Below are 21,635 nucleotides of genomic sequence, written 5' to 3'. Positions count from 1 at the left end.
TACATATTCTAATCTTATCAATACCAAGCTAAAAATGAACTAATTGCTATACATCGTAATCATAGAACTCGTTTTCATAATTCTAAATCAAACCTGGCTGCTTCTTCACTCGTTTACCACCAGCAAAGACGAATCGATCGAAATGCGAGGCCAAAACGAGCAACGCGTACGCGATCGACTATTAATTTTCCAACGAGTCGCAGCAAGCGCCGATTGCACGGTGCGCGATTGCTCGAGGCGAATAATACGTGGCCAGGATTTCCGTAAATTAATTAAAAGCGCACGGGAGCTCGCCGAATTCCATTCGACGTGGCGGCAATGGTTAGAGGGCGACGTTCCATTTCCCGTGGTGTGGATTGAGGTGTCGACAGAAGCCAGTGAAAACGTCGAGCGCGAACGAGAGGAAGACGAACGGGGCGAAGAAGGAAACCTACCGAATGGAGGAAGTTGGAGAAAAAGGCAGCCGTGTAATCTTCTCGGTCGGGGCGTTGTTTCCGTCCAAGTAGCTGATGCATACGTACGGGGTGTTCGCGAAAGTGGGCTCGTCAATTCAGAGACTGTTTCAGAAGAAGATTGTCGCAAGAATTTTCGTACTGATCAGAGCTAAAAATTTCAGACAGAAGATGTAAGAAGTTTAATGCACCCTTCATTTTTCGTTGAGAACGACACCCTTACGCGTATACTTGTGCATTTTTCTTTATGTTCTTTCATACGTCTACTTGTATATTTCATTTTTTATCGTGTTTCTGTTACATTATTTATCGTGGGAAATCTGCATGAAACTCTGTAGGTATTTTTTCAGGGAATTATAGAATTGTATTGGATGCTTCGAAAGTGTTAGACTTATTTTTGAAACACCTTATGTACAGGAAGATGCACACCATCTCAAAGGAAAGAGTGGTAAGTTGCGTAACGCTGTACTTTCTTCTGGATGGAATGACACCAGCCTGGTAGTTTATCAAATTTCTTTTATCCATAGCATTACGCTTTTCTTCTAACATTTTCCATAACGCATATTTCTTAACAGCTGGCGTTGGCTGTTGAAAATCAAGTCAGGAGGAGTAACATCGTACATGATCGAGTTTTTGATCGCTTCTGGGATAAAATTTCCCACGGCATTTCACTCTTTTTCGCGCGCCGTTAGATCGTCGGGAAACTTTCGATGCGTCGTATTCGAGTTTCTGTGGCTCTTTGAGAAAAGTGGATTGAAAATTGCTTCGTGCGTCGTTTTCAAGCAATTTAAAATCATTCGACAATGCACGTTCAACGGACAGCTTATTGGTAATTTATAATATTTTTCTTCTTTTCATTGCGATATATTTATTACAATAGAAACGCAATATTAAAATTAACAGTACTTAATTTTATCCTGTCAGAATTATTCACAGCTATTTTTGGCCATGCGACAAGTTCTGTTTCCAAAGGTGGGACAGCAATGTCACGCAGTTGCTACGAATTCAATTTGCTTCGATGTTATTACAATGACAGTTCGTTTGAATAATTGGTAAATAATTTCGCGACGCGTCTTTATAAATGTATTGCCTTCGAAGCAACGAAGCGTATCGCAGAATTGCAACCGAGCCTGAATAATTCCTTTCTGAAAATAGAACCGGGATGCTTTATCGTATTTCGAAATCAAATTATAAAGTGGCACCGGTCGCTCTTAATTAAGGGGATGCGCATTGACGGACCACAAATTTCACACTGAATAAGTACCGCGTCCACCGCAATTGTACTCCGTTTTAATTATTTGTAATTAATCGCTCGTACCTTTAAATTCGAACACAGAAAAATATTTCTGTCAAAAGTCCGTTTCTGTCATCTGTATGGCAATTTTCATATTATCAATGTCCTTAGAATTAATTCATCAAATATTTGAATCGTTGAATATGGTAATCAAACAATTTATGGAAGAATACGATCAAACACACATATTTTTATTTAATAAATATACGTATGTCTAATAATGGAGTCTGATAATGGAATAATAAAATTTAGATACACGTTAGAGGTCGCGAGGATTAAGGAATTATTTTGAATTTTCGCGAAAATTATACGCAATTGATTGACACGTCACAGATATTGATTGATATCAAAATAAGAGAGCCGATTGGAAAAGTAGAGACTGACTGGACGGGCACTGATTGATTGATAGAGCGCTGATTAAATACAGTCTCCGAGTTTCACTTTTTCTAGAACTTTAATTTCGAAGGTCTACGTAATTTTTCTGGCCGTTAATTGGTCGCACTCTTTCGTAAGGGTAAATGAACACTGGTAATTAGCACCGAGCCACTAAAAGGTAGCATTAACCCTTCACAATTAGATTTTTGTTTGCTCGAAGGAAAAGCAATTACACGTGGCTGGTCGCAGTTCCCTCTTCTGATACGGAAGAGAACATTTACGACCCATATTGCAAATGCACTATTTAGTAAACGTACACGTAGATTTCGACTGAAAATTTTATTCTACTCGAACATTATATATTTTCTCGCGTTTATCTTTCCTATATAGACACATAAACGTATGCAGTCATCGATTACAGGGTTACATCCAAACACGTTGTGTCCTAACAATATTTTTCAATAAGACAATTTTCCAGAAAATCCTGCATTACTATTATATTAATTTTCGCCAATTACTCGCATAATAACACAGAAGCGTCTCGTTGCAAACGGCAGAGCATTTGAATCTGATACTCGAGCCTGATCAATCGCTACGTAAATGGTGAAATGAACACGATGGTCCGCTAAACCGAAAGCGACTTTTATGCGCGGTCTATCTATAAGCCTAATAAATCCATAATGTACAACAATCGCGTCCGAGCACTCGAATTGTTTCGCTCAGACTGAAAATAACCTGCGAGTATTTGTGTACCGCGATAGACGATCGTTTGACCCCGATACGATTCGAGCTAGATTCCACCCCTCGAGGAGGAAGAAGCGTCGTCGCTCGCGCGCGCCTCTCCTCGGTTCACTGGCTTTTTATTAATACTGAAATAACGTGGCCGCCAATTTAGCGATGCCCATTGTCGATCGGATCAGTGTTCGTTCGCGGATTTTACCCGTTAATTGGAACGATACCGAGTCACGCGGTATCCTGCGGACAGGGATCTCGCGCTGCTTCGTCGCTACGCGATTCGACAACGGGTAGAACGTTGGCTTATCACTGGCCCTCCCTGAATTTGGAAAGTCGTACGTATCTCCGTCAACCATTGATAATTTCTGAGCTACGCGATTGGAATTTAAATTCGTTCTACTGTGAACTGTTACAACTGCTTGAAAAAGTTTTTTATCTATTTCATCGTGCATTGTAACTTTGCAGGGAATTAGTTTATACTTTGTACCTAAACAGTGTGAAACGCACAGTCTTCCTTCTACATACTTTTTATCGATAAATTGCAAGCTTCTAGGAGAGAATGGTTAATAAATTTGAAGAATCGCTTCAACGGAAAAGCAGCGTTACAGCATCTTTGAGTGTAACGTAAGACTCCATGTCTCTCAGAGCCGCAAGTGTTAGAACGAACTCGATTTTCCGCGTAATCGTATTTCTTAGCCGTCGTGGGACGAAATCCGAAATAATGCGTCCGCAAAGAAATCGTTGAACGTCAAAGGGTTCTCGTCGAGGGTTTCCCCGCTTTGTAAGTCCTCGAGCGAGATCGCGGGCAAAATATTCTTACGAGCGACGACGAACGCCGTTTGCGTGCATCTCGCGAACCGCGATAGAATCGCGGAACCAGTTCCGAACTATTCGCGATTTGACAGGGAAAAGCAGCGAACAGTGAACTCGTAAAGCTGGCAGTCGCGCGACGACGGAAATGATCGCGGAGAACGATCGTGTTGGTACATTTACTTGGACCCAGTTATTCCCATGACGCTTGTTTATGCTTCGACATTCTTAGCGTCCCTCTGAAACTTTCTCGTTTAATCCCATTTCCAGGTCGACTCGATAAAATATTTATCGTTCGAAGCTTTCAGAAATTTGTAACGAAGGAAATTGAATGAATCGCGAAGTTCCAAAGTTATTTAAAAGGTAGAGATAATCGTGTTGGATTATTTCAATACGCCGCGGGAAGCGGTACCTCGAATTAAACCAGCGCGTTACACCTTCGATGAATCCAATTTGTCGTTCGCTGGTGGACGACGGGATCTTCAGAGGCGGAGGCCAGAAATTGCAACAAGCGTTAATCAAACGGCGCTTGCCCCAGCCGAATAACGCAATCGCGTCTGCTTCGTTTCGTTTTTCCACGTAACGCGATTACCACGGCGAATTTCACCGGGCCGAGTTTCCGCGGAAACTTCGCAAACAAGGTTTCGATCGATCGCGCGCCCCGAATCGTCGTTTTCGCGTACCTACAGTCGCGTCCGCCTCCTGTTTTCGAAGACGAACGACACCGTGCATTTTGTTTCCTGCCGTGGAAGAGAAAAATTCCCATTGTTCGTCGCTGGCGCATCCGCGAGAGTTTCTGCGGGCTGGTTAAACCAGCCGCGGATTCCTCCAACCCCGATTGGCTGGCAAAAACGAACGCGCCGGATGGCCGACAACTAAACTTGGAAGAGGGTTCCACGCGCGTTGCATCGTTCGCATCGCGCAAATGGAATTACTTTTTTTTTTTTACAATCTTGCCGCTACTTCGTCTAGCTTTATTTACCGCGATCCTCTGTTTCGAAATCGCCAGCTTTTCTCACCGTTGCTCGTGTTTTCAATTATCACTCGTTCAATCGTAATTAATTATGGAGGTAGCGACGACAGCTAAATCGTGCAACGGCCTGTAATTATATTGGAAAGCAAACGTGCACTCGAGTGAGCAACTGAAATACGTTCTGTTGCGAATGTGAGTTCCTTGCAAATATTTGTCGAAACGGGTAAAACGTTCGCTGTTTTTAATAGGAGGGCTGAAAAGTTCAAACGAGTTTACCATTATTGGCTTTTCCGTACTCGTTCCTCGTTCTTGCGGGCTGCCCTTTCTAAGATTCTTCGTGTGTTTCTTTTAAAATCTATCTTCATCCTTTATATGACTTTTCCAAACCGTAGTTTATAACAGGTAATTGCATACGAACGAAAACGATTAAAAAAGTTAAACAAGGTATGCAACGGGAAGGAATAAACCGGAGAGACTAATGAAAACGTCAAGAGCAACTGATGGCCATAAAGGAATACGCGATAAATCGAAAGTGGAGTTAATTTCGCTTCGAAATATTGGACAAATTTTAGTCTACGCAAACAGCAACCAGGTTCGTCGACAGAATTGAAAATATCCCGCGAGTTTTAACCATCGTAAAACTTTTATGGCCCTCATAGAGCTAGCAATGGCGGCTACGTTTTCTGCTGTCGCGACATACCACCCACCAACGTTGCCCATAAATACATGGACAAGAATTTTAATATCGCACTGCGCAGCATTCGACCGATTTCAATGATTCCTCGAGTACGGCGATCTTGCAAGCTTCGTAAGATTTGCAAATTTTTTTAGTTTTTCGATATTACTCGTAAAATACCTGACTAATTATTAGTCAAACAAGTAGGTAAAATCAACGTAACTGTATGAGAATAACTTCTACATGATATACGCAATGATTACTTGTGCAAGAACTTCGAAAACGTTATCCTTAAAATAGTGAAGTAGCCATTTCTTTAGAATTAGGATCTTCGAGCTGAAATTTCCTGATTTATTTGATAACACTTGTCAGAGTATACTGAGCTTGATCCAACGCTCATTGACAGCCTAAAACGACGTTCGATGTTGGATCGTTGCAAAGTAACACGCAACAGGTGTTGAATAAAATTGTATAACTGCCACGTTGTCTACTATTCCTATGTCATCGATGGTAATGGATGCGAATCATTATGGTTCAAATTGAACGCTGTATTATTTATTAGAAAACAAAGACACTAATCGTATTGTTTCTGTGTGATCATCGCTTTATCTCGTGCTCCTTAAGAACAGTGATAAAAAAAGCGCGCGATTGTTATTCAACAGCTGATCCGTACTTCGTGTAGTGCAAACATTCTACTATCTTAAGTGCACATGCATCTATCGCGGTATCTGGACTTCGAAGTTTATTTACAATAATTATCTCCGTGATAGGTAAAAAATTATCTGTGAAAAAATTCCTCTTGCGAACAATGCATCAATCAGTCCCAACTTACCGCGTCTAGTGACTCTAGTGATTATTCGATAAACGTTATCACGCTGACAATCCGGATCTTACATAGAACTTGATTTCGTAATACGCGCAACATGTTTCGTAACAATATTTCATAGTCTTTTTTTTTTCTCTCGTCCCTCTAATAATCGAATCTCGTTATCAGTCGACTATTACAAGCGTTTATAAGAAATTCTCGTTTCGCGCGTAATCAATTTTGCAGACGAGACATAACGCAACAACGCGGTTAGCATCTGCACTCGCACGACTAGGGAATGCATTTGAATTTCAACGAATCTTCTATCGTGATCCCACCGTTTCGACGTTCCAGAACCGAAGGTGATTTCGCATTCGACAATGGTGGTCCTTCGTTAATCGAAAAAAAAAAGAGAAAGGTAGATGCCGAAATTGAGTTCCAGCGGAACGTCTCTATTTCTTCGGGTAACGCGAGGATGTGCGCGCGTCTGTACGTGCGCACGTATACAGAGGTTGGTATGTAGAAATTGGATGGAACTGTGGAAACCGTCGCGTAACTAACTTCCTTTTATCGGCTCCCAGGAGAATTAGCTTCTGTCCTCGCGAAAATGCCTGCGCGAGAGAGAAATGCACGAGCCTCGTTTTCGAACGGCGAAACAACGTGTTCCAAACTGTCACTTCTGATTACCTTTCCCGCGGTTATCTTCAACTTCTCAGCGACTTTGGTGTATCCAGCCACTTTTAATACCGCGATCCCCGCGTCGAATGTCCGTGTAACTTACAACTGCGCTGAATATTCAAGACTTTGATAATTGGAGGGCTTAAAGAGCGCTACTCCTTTTTTTTTTATCACTGAGTTATTGTAACGATGTAACGAAACAGTTTAACTTGGAACTCAATTTAACCGCTTCGTGTCGTAAACCCTTTACATCGTCGCGGAAAGTTTCGTCACTTAATCATCGTCAAATTGCGATTCTTATTTCGCGAGTTTCATTCAGCCGCGTATTTACGTGAATTATAGGTTTCGATTAAAGTTTTGCGTTACGGTAATTTCTTGCGCCCCGTGTCTCCGCGACTGGCATAAATTCACGCCTGGAGCACGGTTAGATAGCTTTCTAGTCTTCCAAATACAAGGGTTTAAATTAATCCTGACCGTGCAAGTTCTGATGGTGTCCACTTTGCAATAACAAACTCGGGTATTCCATGGAAATTATTTCATTTCGAGCTAGACTCGGTTGTATGCAGATTGCCTGCTCTTAAAGTTAACGACCTATCCTAAGTTCAGCATCTGTAACACTGTGCGACTCGTCTGATGCGTTGTTATGTCCGTATTTACCTTGAGAATCGAATTACGGCAATTATTGTCAGCGATCTGTTTACAGCATTTACCAACGATTTTTCTTGTCGTGCAGCAGAACGTCGATCAATCGCACGTTTAATTTCAGCTAGAGTGGATTAAATCTATTAGCACGATTTCGAACAGCAGCTACGAGCGAACGAACGTTCGGAAACTCGACGGTTCCATTTTCATTTGACCACACGGCTTATTATGCACGCCGAGCGTTTTCATTCGCGGCGCAACGAATCGAATTTAGGCCTTCCAAGAATGTCCGCGCGCCGCGATTAATTATCGCTGATCAACTCGTATAAAAGCCAACGCGGGAAATTGCGCTAGCAGGATACCCGGTGGTAAATCATTGATCTACCGCTATAATGCGCCCCAAACACCCCCCATTCAGACAGCGTCGATACTCGAAAGGCGAATAAATAATTCACGATCCGACAGCAACCGGGAGAACGTACGGTCCGACGAAAGTCGACATTTACCCCGTGTTTTCTCGCGTCTCACCTTTTTTTCGCCGTTATGTTTTCATACGTCTGCGAACTTCATTTTAATACAAATGATCTTCTCTGGATGGAAACTTTTGAATCCCCTTTCGAACCTTCGTCTCGTGTAAACAGCTTTACTCGGAAAACGCGGCTCTCTCTTCCTTTGCAATGTTAAACGATTAATTGCAAAGGAGTTCAGTACAAAATTATTATTATTCTGATATATCGCCGTCGTGTTGTACGAATAATATGATGTTACTTCGTAAAATAAAGCGAAACGAGAGGAAGGTATGGAAAAATTCGCGGGATATAATATAAGGGGGGTACACGAAAGGAATTTTAATCCAGACGAATTCATTGCACGAGGCAAATTATGATTGATCCGAGTTGCTTCTCGAAGCAGAAGGCTGTTTGAAATTCATTTTTTACGTTTGCGTTTCGTGCACGCGACGAATGACATTAAAGCGCGTTGCTTCGATTTGCTGCGAATGAAAGAGGAGAAAAGGAAAGAGAAGAGAGGAAAGAACGTTTCGTCCTGGTAGCCTTACTGACGAGTCCATTGGCAAGCCCTGCCAGAGGCGCAGAAATGTTAGGGACCGATTAGGAAGTTGTATATATTGAAACGGAGAAGGAAATGTGCACTTTCGAGAAACTGCAAGTGTCGAAGTGCTTCTGGTGACGAGTGTCAGAGGGTCGCCATGACATCCTTGGGCATCTGCAACGAAAAAGCTTCTTAATTTTATATCCTTCTCACCTACGCAAACTGTGCTAAGTTACGAGCGAACTCGGACGGTCCTGATGTCGTCTCTAATTCTTTCGCTATCAACAGAAAGTCCCGAGAAGACTTTCATGCAAAGTAAGCCAGCCGTCGGTGCTATTGCAGCGTGCAACGCAGGAAGATTTTATATTGTGACTGTGCCAGATGTCCTTCGCGACGGTGTCATTTTTTGCAGAAGGATTTCCTAAGTATGCACTTCATGGAATTTGCAAGTCCGCTGCCACGCGGCTAGTAATTACGAGAACCGGATTACGTACATCCGTAGAGTATGCGCTTTTTCGTGAAATACGATCGTCTTATTCATTTCTGCGCTTAATCCTTTATCGAGGAATATTTTTAAATGATTCAATTTTCTTTGAGCTCGAAAATCATTTAACTCGTAATATTTCTTAACTCGCATCAGTGATTTTGCAATTCTCGCCCCTCTAGAAAGTCGTTAACATAAAACCGATGCATTTCATCAAGCAACGTGTTATTATCCGTAGAAAAAAAATTCGTTTCTGCGATATGCACGATGCGCCGTCGGGTTCCAAAGATAGACCGTAATCCTAATAATCTAGTTTTAATACAGTTTCTAGTGTCGTTAAAAATTCTACCAATTCGCTGATTCTATTAATTAAACGTAAAATTTGCAACTGTGATTGCTCTTCAATTTTTGCTTCTAATAATTAGTTCTTCTTCTCAATTAACAACTGGCATAATCCAATACAGGAAGATGACTTTGAATACAGCATCGACTTCTATTTCCAAGTTAACGCCAACAGAGACTATACATCTCTCTGGAGAACTTCGCCATTGCTCGAGCGTCACTCAGCCAATGATTACTGCAAACTTCCGACTCGAAGCTACTTGCGGATGCAACGAAATCATTCGAACGCTCGAACTTGCCAAGAAGCGTTCAGTGCAAACTTGCAACATTCACCGCGTTTTCGAGTCGCATTCACCAGTGACCCGCGCAGTTATGCATTGTGCGAGGTTGCTCACGGGGTGGTTTCCGGCCGCGAGCATGGCCTACGAAGGACTTTTACGGGGTATTAATTACGCGTCAACCTAATTACGTTATCGATCAGTTTCAGCCGGTGCACTTGCCAAGAGAAAGATCGAGAGTAAGATTGAACGAAGCCACGGATAAATTCGCTTTAACGGAGTTGTTAATTGCTCGCTGGTGGATCAGTTCTCCATCGCGTTCGTTATGAAACACGACCGTTTCTCACTCGTCGTGCAAATTGTGCTGCATTTCAATTTTTTCGCAACGAGATACTTTGCTGCGAGCTTATCGCTGCAAACATTAGACGTACAATTTATTCAGCCTAACAGATATAGAATAAATCGCATAGTACAAGAGGGTATTTGCAGTTTGCTCGCGCAGACTAGACGTCACCATGGAGGACAGATCCGTGAATATCTACGTGACATTTCTGATCGTGTAGCACCGTGTTCGTTCGAATGTCACATGCAACGCTTTAAACTCGACTTAACGCGACCCAAAAGGAAGTTGAAAGCGTGAGAAAAATTCGTCCGTTTGTGGCAGCCGCTTCGTCGATTCTAATAGTCTTTGAAAAGCGTCTGTGACACGTACAGCCGTCTGCACAGATGCGCAATGCTCCAAATATTTTTTTGTATAAATAGAAGGGATAAATAAAATTCAATTGTACCGAATCAATGAATTGAAGGTGACGTTTAAAAATTTTTTTTAACAATGCAATCGGTACGACAATGACGCGAAGATGATGCGGTGACGTGTTCCAAACTTTGACGAGCAACGTTCGAAACCGCCCTCATTGTATGGGGCGCCAGTAATGGCGATCAATTCCAGGAATTCACCAGCAGCAATTTCAGGAACGCGCGGCTCATTGCCCTTAAAGGCAGACGTTCGCAATCATCGATCGGTAGAGCGGACGAGAATTAAGCGCCCGAATTTTCTCCTCGCATGAACTTAATTAAAATCACTGCTGGTAACAATCGCTGACTGCGATACAACTGCCTCGATTTATTGAGGGCAACGAAAGCTATGCATTTTCATTTTTTAATAACGGAAGGAATTTTTTCATTTAATAACGAATTAAAATGAGTAATTGCATTCCTGATGAAAATGCGTAACAGTTATTTAGGTTCTATGGTGATTTCAGTTCAGAATAATTTAAGTAGAGGGTAGCTTACGATTCATAATGTTACGGCTCTTTTATCTGTTAATTTCTTCGCTTCAATTCTTTTTAGGTCCCGGCAAAAACATTTCTGGAATTTTACGTGCAGAAATTCCCATCCGAGCAGCGAATAAAAATAGCAGGATTTTATTCTGAACATCAATATCGGACATACTGTCATAGAAGAGCCAGAAACGTCGACCGCAAGACGCTCTGTGCGGATTCGTCTATTTCGAACGTCACTGCTGCACACTTTGAATCATTTACATCTCTTTTCAAATAAAATCCATCGAGCGAGCGTTGCAACGAGCCGCTACACTTCCCGTTAAGATACCAGCGTGTTCACTTCCGAAATAAAAGTTAAAGTCGCATATATCTGCACTGTACAGGCGATTACTCTCTGGCAAGCATAATTTCGCTTGGATAGCCACCAAGAAATGGAAGCAGACGTTGCGAACGGCACTTTGAATCAACCTGAAATCAGTTCCCATCGCAAAGGCAGGATACGTTCGTTCGTGAAACAATCACGAAGCAAATCGAATGCGTTGTTCAACAAGCTGTCAGTCACAGACTCTTCCTGGCTGCACTCGCGAGCGCAAATAATGATATTACTCTCGGCGAAAACGATAATTTAATAAACGAAACGCAGAGGATCAATTACCCTGCCAGACGGTCCAGAATCCGTCGATCTAGAAGTGCGCACAAACGAGTGAACATCGCAGCCAACTTCTAATCAAACGAATAATTAACCGTCACGGTGAAAAACTGAAGCAAAATTCAACTTACCACACCGAGACGAGTACACGGATTCTACAGTTTACTCTTACGTGCTCTGCCTAATCTAATCGCACGTGCTGCAAGATATTAAATATCGTTTGGTGAGAACACGAGCGAAGATTTTGATGGAACCACGGTCGATTCTAATTGATGTCGTCTGCCTCGAAAGACGCGTACGCGTGATGCCTCGATCGGGTGAAGCAATTAAGCCTCGCAGCCTTTTACCCTACTTTCCCAGCGATTTCGAATGGGACTGCCCGTCGCAGTGAAGGTCGAGGAGAAGTTTCAGGGGAAGAAAGAGCAGCTTTAACGCGGGGGCTTTATCTGGACTGGTTGGCCGGATTCCAACGACGGAACGGTAACAATCGTAACTCCTTCTGTCGCGTTTTCCCGTTCGATCGGGGCTGCCTCAGCAGGTGTGATTCCGGGGGCATTAATCTATATGTAAAACGGCCGCGATACGAGGACGTGGTGACGAACGGGGGGATAGATTGCCGTGGTTATCGAGCGAGAAGGAGGAGGGCTGATTGATAACGGATCAGTTCCGCGCGATCGCCATCTTTTCCGTTGGCCGACATTTAAGGATGAGCGTTCGAGGATCGAGCGTATATCTTGTCGCATCGATGCGATATGAAAAATAATCGAAATCTTTATGAACGCCTGCGTATCGATATTTGAGACGGTAGACAGTGACAAAGTGCGATCTCGTTCTCGTGGAATGCTGAACGTTCAGCCAGCTCGAGGGAGAGGGATTAGCGGTGGCTTTAGGCACAAAACAATCGCGTATGTCGTAAGGGCAGCAATTTAGAAGACGTCGTAATCTATCTTCTAAGAGTTTGTTTGTATCATGTATTTCACACTATCTTAAGTGCGTCTACGTTTGACGCACTGATGCGATTTATCGCGGATTGTTTGTTTTAACGCTTATCTAAAATAATTGGGAAAAATTAATTATCTAGAGTAGTTAGAAAACTAAGCCTTGGTAAAACTTTCCCTCGTGAACGATGCGTCAATCAGGCGTGGCTTATTGCGCTCGGTATCTTCGGGTTTTTCACAAGCACGCAACTACTAGTCTATACAGGCAGCCACAAAAGTGTTCGTGCATCATTTGAAGCAGATTACATTTTTTGTCTTTCTTTCTTTGAGGAGTTAGACAGATTTGTTCGTTGAATGATGTGTTGAAAAAAATGTTGAGAACATTCCAATTGGTTAGGAAGCAATATGATGATCATATCTTGCACGAATCTGAATATACTTACTGAATATACTTGATGCTTCGACACGTTTATTTCGAAACGTGTTCCAGTAGAAAAACAAATGTTTCTAATTTCCCAATAAAACAAAGTTATTCTGTCTCAAGTTATTTTGAATCTTCTGTTTCAAGGCGTATGAACCGACACTTATGATTGACTGCACACGCTGAAAGTTATCACAGTAACGATCGTATATCCGCGTACAATTCATTTGTGTTTCGCAGGAAATGTCGTGTAGAATATTTTTTCTAATTCAGTCATTGAACATAATGAGCACCTACTTAATTTACATCACACGCCGGAATATCGAAGTGGTAACATGGAAAATTTGCCACTTTTACATTCGGAAGATTAAAACGCAGAATGCCAGCGAAAGAGTTACCATCGAGTAGGCGATGCTGTTACCACTGCTACCAGTTTTATCAGTGGATACCAGAAGCATGGATGCATCCCCAGGGATGCTGACCTTTTCCAGTGAATAGGATCCGCTGAAAAAGTAATAAATCATGAATCATTTAAAAGTAGATATCCCAATTAATAGTAAAACTTTGATTCATCGACCGCAAATCGATTTAAATTAGTGAAGTGGTAACAAAATGAAAATAGATCAGCTGATTTGTATAATAGAAATAAAGTATACTCGAATATATTCAGAATCACCGAGTGGACGTTTCTTAGGTGATTGAATCAGAAGGTTTGATTATATGACGATAATCTCTTCTGCTTTCATATGAACCTCGATGCAAACTTGATACCATCAAGGGATACGCTTATGTGTCTCATTGCGGCATCCCTACGCGCAGCAGAGATTCACGAAAATATAAACCATACCAGATATTTAAATACTATGATTTCAAAACAAAATATCTCACATGTTAGAAGAACGTCAACAAAACAATTAAACATGCGGCATATTTTCTTTGCTGTCACTTATTTGTTTCTGCAATTATCACGGAATCTTCGTGATTGATTGTAGCACGAACGAGTTTCATACACTTACCCTCTCGTTAGTCCACTGCCTTGGCTGCTCGCACGCAAAGTACCTTTGGCGTGTTGCATTATTTTTGCCAGCTCCACAGCGACGCTGTTCTTGGAAAAGTTTATCAGAAGCGCTACAGCCTGCTCAGAGTCATTCCTTATTGCGGCTAATACCGAATTTTCCAAAACGAACGTTTCCAAACTACCATTCCTTAGCGCGTTGGACTCATTACGTAGCTGGATCAAACTTTTGTAAAGGTTATAATGAGAATTTGGATCCGCCTTCTCCGCCGCCAAATTAAGCGTTTTGTAGTCGCTGTTGACAGGCAACCACGTGGTAGACTTGTTACTGAAGCCTATACGAACGGAAACATCGAGATTAGAAAAGCGAAATATTATTAAAAATCAAGTGCATCGCCAAGCAACTTCACGTATGCGAACTTGTTTCTACTCGACACGAGTGTAACAGAAATGTCAAGGAAATCGAGCTAACTTGACTCGCGATGAGCACACGTTTGAAGTGAAGCTACTTAAATCAAGTGGCCTACGTATTAAGTTTTAAGCTCGCACCGAAACCCGAATTCGATCGCACTGATCGATCGGTTCTTCCGCTAAATTTGTTATCTTCGTAAAATGAAACGAGCTGGCGAAACATAAACTGGCGACAGTCGTTCGAAATTGCTGTTACTCGATCGATTCGATTGGAACGTATCGCTCACCGGCGTTGGTAGTGTTGTCCCATTGGAATGGCGTACGGCATCCGTCGCGGAAGTCACCGTTCGGCCTATTGATGTTAGTGTTATCCACCATACCAATTTCTTCACCGTAATACGTGACCGCGACGCCGGGTAGGATCATTTCCAGCATCACCATTTGATCAGCCTTGCCGGGGAAGCGCGTACCGACACGGGATCGATCGTGATTTCCCATCTGCAACGATTACATTTAAAGGTCTGCGGCTATTATCGCGAGCGTGAACTGCTCGAACGGGCAGAGGCGTAGTTTCTGACGCGAGTGGTTGTCGAACAGTAGACGAGAAAGCGGTCGTCTTCCGCTAAGAAGGAATTGTCAGCTAGAAAATCTGGGAGATTCACAGAAAGTAGACATTGTCGTACGGTCTCTACTCACAAATAGAGTACGTACTTCTCACGGTTTCGCGAGAATCATGTTTATTAGGGGCTCTAATGCGAGGCGGTGAGAAATTTACATACCACCCAATTTGGTACGTTTCCCTTTCCTGTTCCGTTGACCCACTTATCTATAATGGCCTTGAAATCACTGGCGTTGGAAGCTGCATTCGCGTCTGTTATAAATTTGAAATTGAACGGAACTTCGGAACCGTGTTCGTAATACTTGAGCGTGTTATCCCATGTGGTGTAAGCCTCTGTCAATAATACCTGTAAAACGAATTGTTAATGCCAACAAATTAGTATGAGACCTGAAAGGAGAAGCAGCCATCGAATTAAGTAGTTGCGTGTTGTTGGTGAAATATGTTACATGTAAATGTACATTTTGTAATTTTATTTTAAGGTACCGCAATTTCGTTTCGATCGCCACTGGGATTGACAAAGGTATACGCAAAGCTGAGAGCGTAAATAGAATTTAGAAAGAAAGCAATACTTAAGAAAAACTATATTTAAAACCCCAAGCGACGGTTTAGAGAAAATATTTCTTTTCCTTACCCTTTCAGAGGTATTTGTGTTGTCCGCGTAGTCATCTAGGAGCTTTCGAAAGTCTTGCACTAAATTGTACGTCTCAGGCTGATCTTTCGTATAAATATGATTTCGAGTGACGTAATCGTCTCGATTGACGCCGTCTACTTTAATCACTGGTTCGTCCTTCAATGTCTCACTCTCGAACAAATGTGGCACAGCGTCTACACGGAATCCATCCATTCCGAAATCCAGCCAGTACTTCATTATATCCTGAAAAAAAAACAAAGATGAACGTGCGCAGCTTACTTCGAAAATAATTGATTACCGAATGCATTTTTAATTCTCCCATGACGAAATCTCCCATTCTCATTCATTGCGGAGCAAAGTGTTAGTTTCACATGTCACAATCTGAACTCAAAGCTCTTTGTTTTTAAGTCAGAAGATTCGTGTCTCAGATATATGCCCAACACTCGAATCTTACTTTGCCACTGGAAAATTATGAACGCTTTGTACAAAAATTGACAAATCGATCGAACTGTACCATCATCTCCTGCCGCACATTTGGGTTACGATAGTTCAAGTCTGGTTGTTGCGGTTTGAATTGATGGAAATAACACTGTTTTCTTGCATCATTCCACGACCATGCTGTGTTATTGAACACACTGACCCAATTATTGGGTGGTGTAACGCCGTCTTTGGTTTTCGTACAATTTACCCATATATAATAGTCTGTATAATTTCCATCTTTGTTCACACTCTTCTTGAACCACTCGTGCTCATCGGACGTATGGTTAGGAACGAGATCGAGGATAACCTGAAAAGCCGCGAGAAGATCGTTGGTAGCTCTAATGCGTACATACTTGTGTCAAACAGCGCGGATTTCTTTCTTTTTAGAGATCTAAGAATTAGATATACGTATGGTATACGAATATAATGAAGGTGAATGAACAAATTCGTAGGGTCAGGGAGAAAAGCGACAAAAGAATCTATTTTTGTCTCCGCATTACCATTTGAAATAATTTGAATTCAGTTTTTTTTTTTTTATTTTTATGCCATCTAAGAACGCTATTTTATTTTGCATACTTTATATCCACATGTTATACTTTATATATACTATAATAAGTATGATAAAAACAAAAATATTAACGATTTGAAATATAGCAAATTTTATAGTCTGAAAAATTAATTTCGGATTACTTATTAGATTTTCCTTTACCTTTAAACCCAATTTCTTCGCCTTCGACATCAGGTTTTCTAAATCGGTTTTAGTGCCAAATCTTGGATTGATGTCTTTGAAGTCTGAGATATCGTAGCCCATATCCGCTTCAGGACTTTTATTAATCGGTGATAACCAGATCGCTGTTACACCTAAGTCTTTGAAGTGCTCAAGTTTGTTGGTAATTCCTATTCAAAATAAAATTGGACGAATTTTGTTAAATAGTCGCGAGTATATTCTTTTATATATATGCAAGTGAAGTTTATACAGTAGAATATTTATTTCATAATTGCATATTATTGATGCGGTGGTCGCTCATAAAATAGAGAGGACATTTTAAGTGAAACATCCATTCATTTTTAGTTTTAACATCAAAATAAAGTTCTGCAATACTTGTCTTCACTTCATTCTTGTTCCTGTTTGGTATTTATTGGCTAGATATATTATCGAATTGTGTTCAATTGCTTTATCAGTGTACGAAGGAAGATAAGAGAACAAGTATCGGTATTTAAACGGTCTTAAACAATAAATCGTAATAATTTAGAATATAACTAAGACTTTGGCGAATTTCATACAATCTCTATTTTTACCAATCACATTATGACACTGGATTAGTTACGTTTGTTTAATTATATCGCTCGTGATGAACAATGAATCTCATATCGAAATAAAATTGTTCAGCGTCATAATTATTTTTGTTTCAGGTAAGTGACGAGTTCGAACAGCTCTGTATCTGCGTTCGCTGACGCGTAAGTAGAAATCTGAAAATTCTGAGAACTCTTCTATATAAGAATTTAATACTATTCTAATCTAAAAATACTTCAGTTTTGTTGCGACACGGTATCGTTTTAATCACGGTTTTCCGAGAGCTTGAAAACTTTTAATACTTTTCCACGTATTATCACAGATATTCGTTGGAATCGTTGTATCTTATGAAATAAGTGCCAGCTATAAATTGGTTGAGTGGATCTTGAATGGTACAACAACCGTTCGTAGTTCTCTAATCTGCACTTATTCGAAGAACTTGATTCAAAAATACACTTGACTGTGGACGTTGATTTACCAAACCATTGCGCCCTGAGTACTTTACAAATTTAAGATTACTAATATTCTGAAAACATTGGGCATTTCAATTTAAGTATATGTACGTATAGAAGCAAGAAACAGCGAAAAATGTAGTATAATTCACTAAAAATCCGAGTAAGAAAAATAGAACGATATTAAGATATAAAACATCATTAGTTGAAAATTAATTTTTTCGATAAGTAATTCATTATTACTTCTCCATCTCTGATTTACCAGTAGAAAAGACATATTTTAGAATTCAGCTGTCTTAGTTACAGTCGAGCATTTAAAGGCTGTACGTTACATCATGCGCGTTAAAAGGAGGAAGCAGGATGTCAGTAGCGCAATTAAATTCCTATTACCAGGCTATCTTTATCTTATACTATTCTTCGTTGACGCTATATTTTCGCAGAAGGAGTGTGTCAGAAATGAATAAAAAGAGACGAAAGAAATTATTCCGGAAGATATAAAATAGAAACAAAAGAGAGAAATGAAATTCTAAAGAATTAAATTAACTTTTACTACAGCACAAAATGTCAGGCAACCTTTTCCCGACGTAGCCACGCTATACATATCAAACGCCTAAACGATTAATGCACCACTTTGAATACCACTAATCATTAATCACACTAGCGTCAGTCGTGAAATCATAGCTAATATCGTAGCTGTCGTTCAAGATTGTATAGCCTCTACGTATTTGATCCAAGTATTTCCCCGCTAAATTAAGTCGCAGTACCATAAGCCACTCACAAAATCATTATCAAAAGGTACTTATATCACGGCCCGTAAGTCTTAATCGATTCGGTCCTCAATCTTTTCCATTATCTTCCCGTACACTTTCGACTAAAGATACCATTTGCAGCTACAGCTTCAGCAGTAATAACTCGACTCGTTACTCCCTGTTATACGTTACAAAGACCCGTTGCACGCGCCAAGAGGCAATAATAGTTAGAACCGCGATTCTTGAGACTAATTTGTTCTTAACACTGTTACTCTGACCGTGGAAAAACTTGGCGAACGACGCGAGAGGGTTAATTGCGAACGATCCTACGGGCGCGCACCCTCTGGTGTCCGTCGAATCGCGTGGCGAGGAATGGTACCGGGTACGGGTGGACCCAGTCGTTTCCTGTGGATTTCCTACCGTTCAAGTCACCGTCGCCATCGCCGTTCGAATCCATGAAGCTGCGCGGATACACCTGATAGAAGACCGCGTTCCTCCACCAACCCTTCTCTTTCCTCTCACCCGCGGCCAGCCCGGCCACGAGCACGACCGTAATCACGACCAGACCGATGCTCTTCATGATTGCACTGTTACGACACGCGACCACGGGGCTCCCTTATATGCCAGGTTCGACGGTAAAAAAGAACACGGACGCGCGTTCGTATCGTTTGGTTATCATTCGAGCACGGGAAGCGTTGCGGATAGATATCGTATCGTACAGTATCGGGGAAAATTACACGGCAACTTGTGACTCGGAGAAACAATGGGGTGACGTATGGGAGCTTCGATTTCGTTTCATTGACACACATGTGTGACACGGATTAAACGGGAGTCGACGATGTAAGTCGCGATGGAATTAGTGGGACGAGTTTGCGAACTGTTAATTACAATTGCATCACTTTTTGCTGATCAAGCGCCTCTCTAATAATGGCGTCCGCATAAAGTCCACGCGAGTGAGTTATTTGGATTCAGAATAATGTTGTTCACTTTTGTGACATTCCAAAATTTGTTAAATGTTATCTCGAGAAGATATTTTACGAAGTATGAGACATTATTATTTATTATATTTCGGTTTGCAGAAATATTAGGATTGTTTCACTTTACTTTCATTTATAAATTTCATACTCGTATTTTTGGCTGATTTTTTTACGCTATCTTTAGTTGGACGACGTCATAGTCACTTGAACTAACGAAGAGAGATAAGTATTGAAAATGCAATCCAGTGTGTTCTGTGAATACCTCGACAAATGACATCTCTTTGTTAACAGGCAAGCTGAAGGTTCGTAAAAATCAGAAAACCGTGAGAACACACTAAATTACGCTCTATACAACCTGCTGTAGCGGACGGAAATATTTTTTACGCTTTCGTTAAAGTGTGGATGAATTGGTTAATTAGATATTCAAGCAGAAAGAGGAAAGGAACATATTCAAATCGCTTTCGGTGATTTTCTTACTGTTTTCAGTCGTCGTTCCTTTAAAGTTTTATGCACGTTGGAACATTTTTTTAGATCCATGGTAAGATTCGTATCAGGAAGACAATCACGGTAATTTACCAGATTGAAAACTATGTTTACTACACGTCACTCAATCGTTGAAGAAAAATGACTACGATTCTACTAATAGATTCCTAACCCTTCCGTAGATGATTTATTTGCAGTTATTTTTCTCATAATGTCTCCTTCTGTCCTTGGTGGTTTTTTCCAATTCTTTCTCCACGTGATACGAAGGAAATATAGACGGTGGCTACGCTTAAAACACATTAAGACAAAATTTTCTACGACTAGATTCGACGTGCAATGGAACGTAATGTTATATAGATAAATAATAGTATCGATTAACGGAGAGTTTTCACTACAAAACATCGTATTAACTAAATGATCATTGTACTGACACCTACGTTCAAATTTCGACCAACAAGAAACTTGTACAGTCCCCATTAAAGGTACTCGTGTATACGAACATCTTTCAGCCAAGAAGTAGCCAATGAGTACGAAATGCATACAATTTGTACAATAAAGAATCGCCTCTGGCAACGAATAAATAAATAAGTAGAAACGTCTGCTACGCCAGAGAGCAGAGAGTTCGTTTTCTCATTTCAACTTATCCGCTTTAACGTGACTTCCCTCCTCAGTCAGCGGAACGGTCGCACACCTTCGAATAACCAATTTCGCCGCTTGTTAGCCGTTCTGGGCCAGGAAGACCCGAGCCAGCGGAGATTTCGTAACGGGGAATCGAAGAAAACATCCAAGAGCAGCGGTGAACGACGATCGTCCCCATCTTCGATGGAATTTACGAAAGTCGTCGAGTGAAATTCCCGCGCTCGAACACGAAATCCACCGCGGGCATACAGCGATTATAATTGGCAAGCGGATTGACGTGGCAGCATCGATACGCGGATACGTTTCCGTTCACGCTCTTACTTAGATCCAGTTTCACCTTTGGTCGCGCGCGCAAAAAAAAAGTGAAAGGCCGGTTAATCGAATTTGGCGCCCGATCGGTGGATTTCGGCCATTTTGACGGGTGGCTGTCTCCGTTCGACGCGAGCTACCTGGCGAACGTCGATTGTTGCCTCGTCGATGGCTCGACGCGTTGTCCTCTGATAAACGTGACCAAAGGCCTGATAAATTCGCGCTTCTCCTGTATTTTCGCGTAATTTTAGCTGAAAGGTAACTGATCCCGCCAGCTATGCTAATTAAAATAGGGAGTTGCGATGATTTCTTTCTTGCGATACCAAATTTCATTTACTGAAACAGAAATGATGGTTCGATGGTTCGTTCATTTATAAAGCCCGTACACCCTTTTGATTATTGAATTACACAAATTTTTCGATACAAGCCATTGCGTTTCATGAAAATTAGTTTCGATCGCAAAGGCTCAGCGGTACCTACGATATTACAGAAGTGCAAGAGAATTGTCTGGTGGTCTGCCTTATCGAGTCACTGAAATACAACTGGTGGGCTTTCCTTTATTAGTTTAGGTGAAGTTTATTGCACATTCTATGCGCAATTCGCTTTTATGTAATCACCATGAAAGGACTATCAGTTTTCCCTTTTCTTTCTTATCTTGTTTAAGGAAGAGTTAAATGGTTAGGGGGGTAGA

The 21,635-nt window shown here is 41.3% G+C and overlaps 2 protein-coding genes across 3 annotated transcripts in view; one reads left to right on the top strand and one right to left on the bottom strand.

The window, feature by feature from the left end:
* LOC143422075 (dual specificity calcium/calmodulin-dependent 3',5'-cyclic nucleotide phosphodiesterase 1) overlaps window positions 1-21,635 on the top strand; it is a 66,263-nt gene that overhangs the window by 12,086 nt on the left and 32,542 nt on the right. The window lies entirely within an intron of this gene.
* Window positions 13,628-19,150, bottom strand: Aglu2 (alpha glucosidase 2). Its single transcript, XM_076892933.1, has 8 exons — window positions 18,957-19,150; window positions 16,751-16,938; window positions 16,076-16,348; window positions 15,562-15,804; window positions 15,091-15,276; window positions 14,599-14,809; window positions 13,902-14,235; window positions 13,628-13,694 (listed from the first exon to the last, which is right to left on the bottom strand). The coding sequence occupies exons 1-8, from the start codon at window positions 19,114-19,116 to the stop codon at window positions 13,628-13,630; spliced, it is 1,662 nt and encodes a 553-aa protein (XP_076749048.1). The 5' UTR covers window positions 19,117-19,150.

This window comes from Xylocopa sonorina, chromosome 3 (assembly GCF_050948175.1).
Source record: "Xylocopa sonorina isolate GNS202 chromosome 3, iyXylSono1_principal, whole genome shotgun sequence".
Taxonomy (NCBI): domain Eukaryota; kingdom Metazoa; phylum Arthropoda; class Insecta; order Hymenoptera; family Apidae; genus Xylocopa; species Xylocopa sonorina.
The sequence above is the reverse complement of the archived record's forward strand: the minus strand, read 5'-3'. Positions and strand labels throughout refer to the sequence as shown.

What these genes read in the sequence shown, in the direction of transcription:
- Aglu2 (XM_076892933.1), bottom strand. Translation starts at nt 19,116, where the DNA reads ATGAAGAGCATCGGTCTGGTCGTGATTACGGTCGTGCTCGTGGCCGGG. An exon ending in GGACAACACTACCAACGCCG is followed by an intron (nt 14,236 to 14,598) that starts GTGAGCGATACG and finishes CCGTTCGTATAG; the next exon opens with GCTTCAGTAACAAGTCTACC. An exon ending in GGCAGTGGACTAACGAGAGG is followed by an intron (nt 13,695 to 13,901) that starts GTAAGTGTATGA and finishes TGCTGCGCGTAG; the next exon opens with GGATGCCGCAATGAGACACA.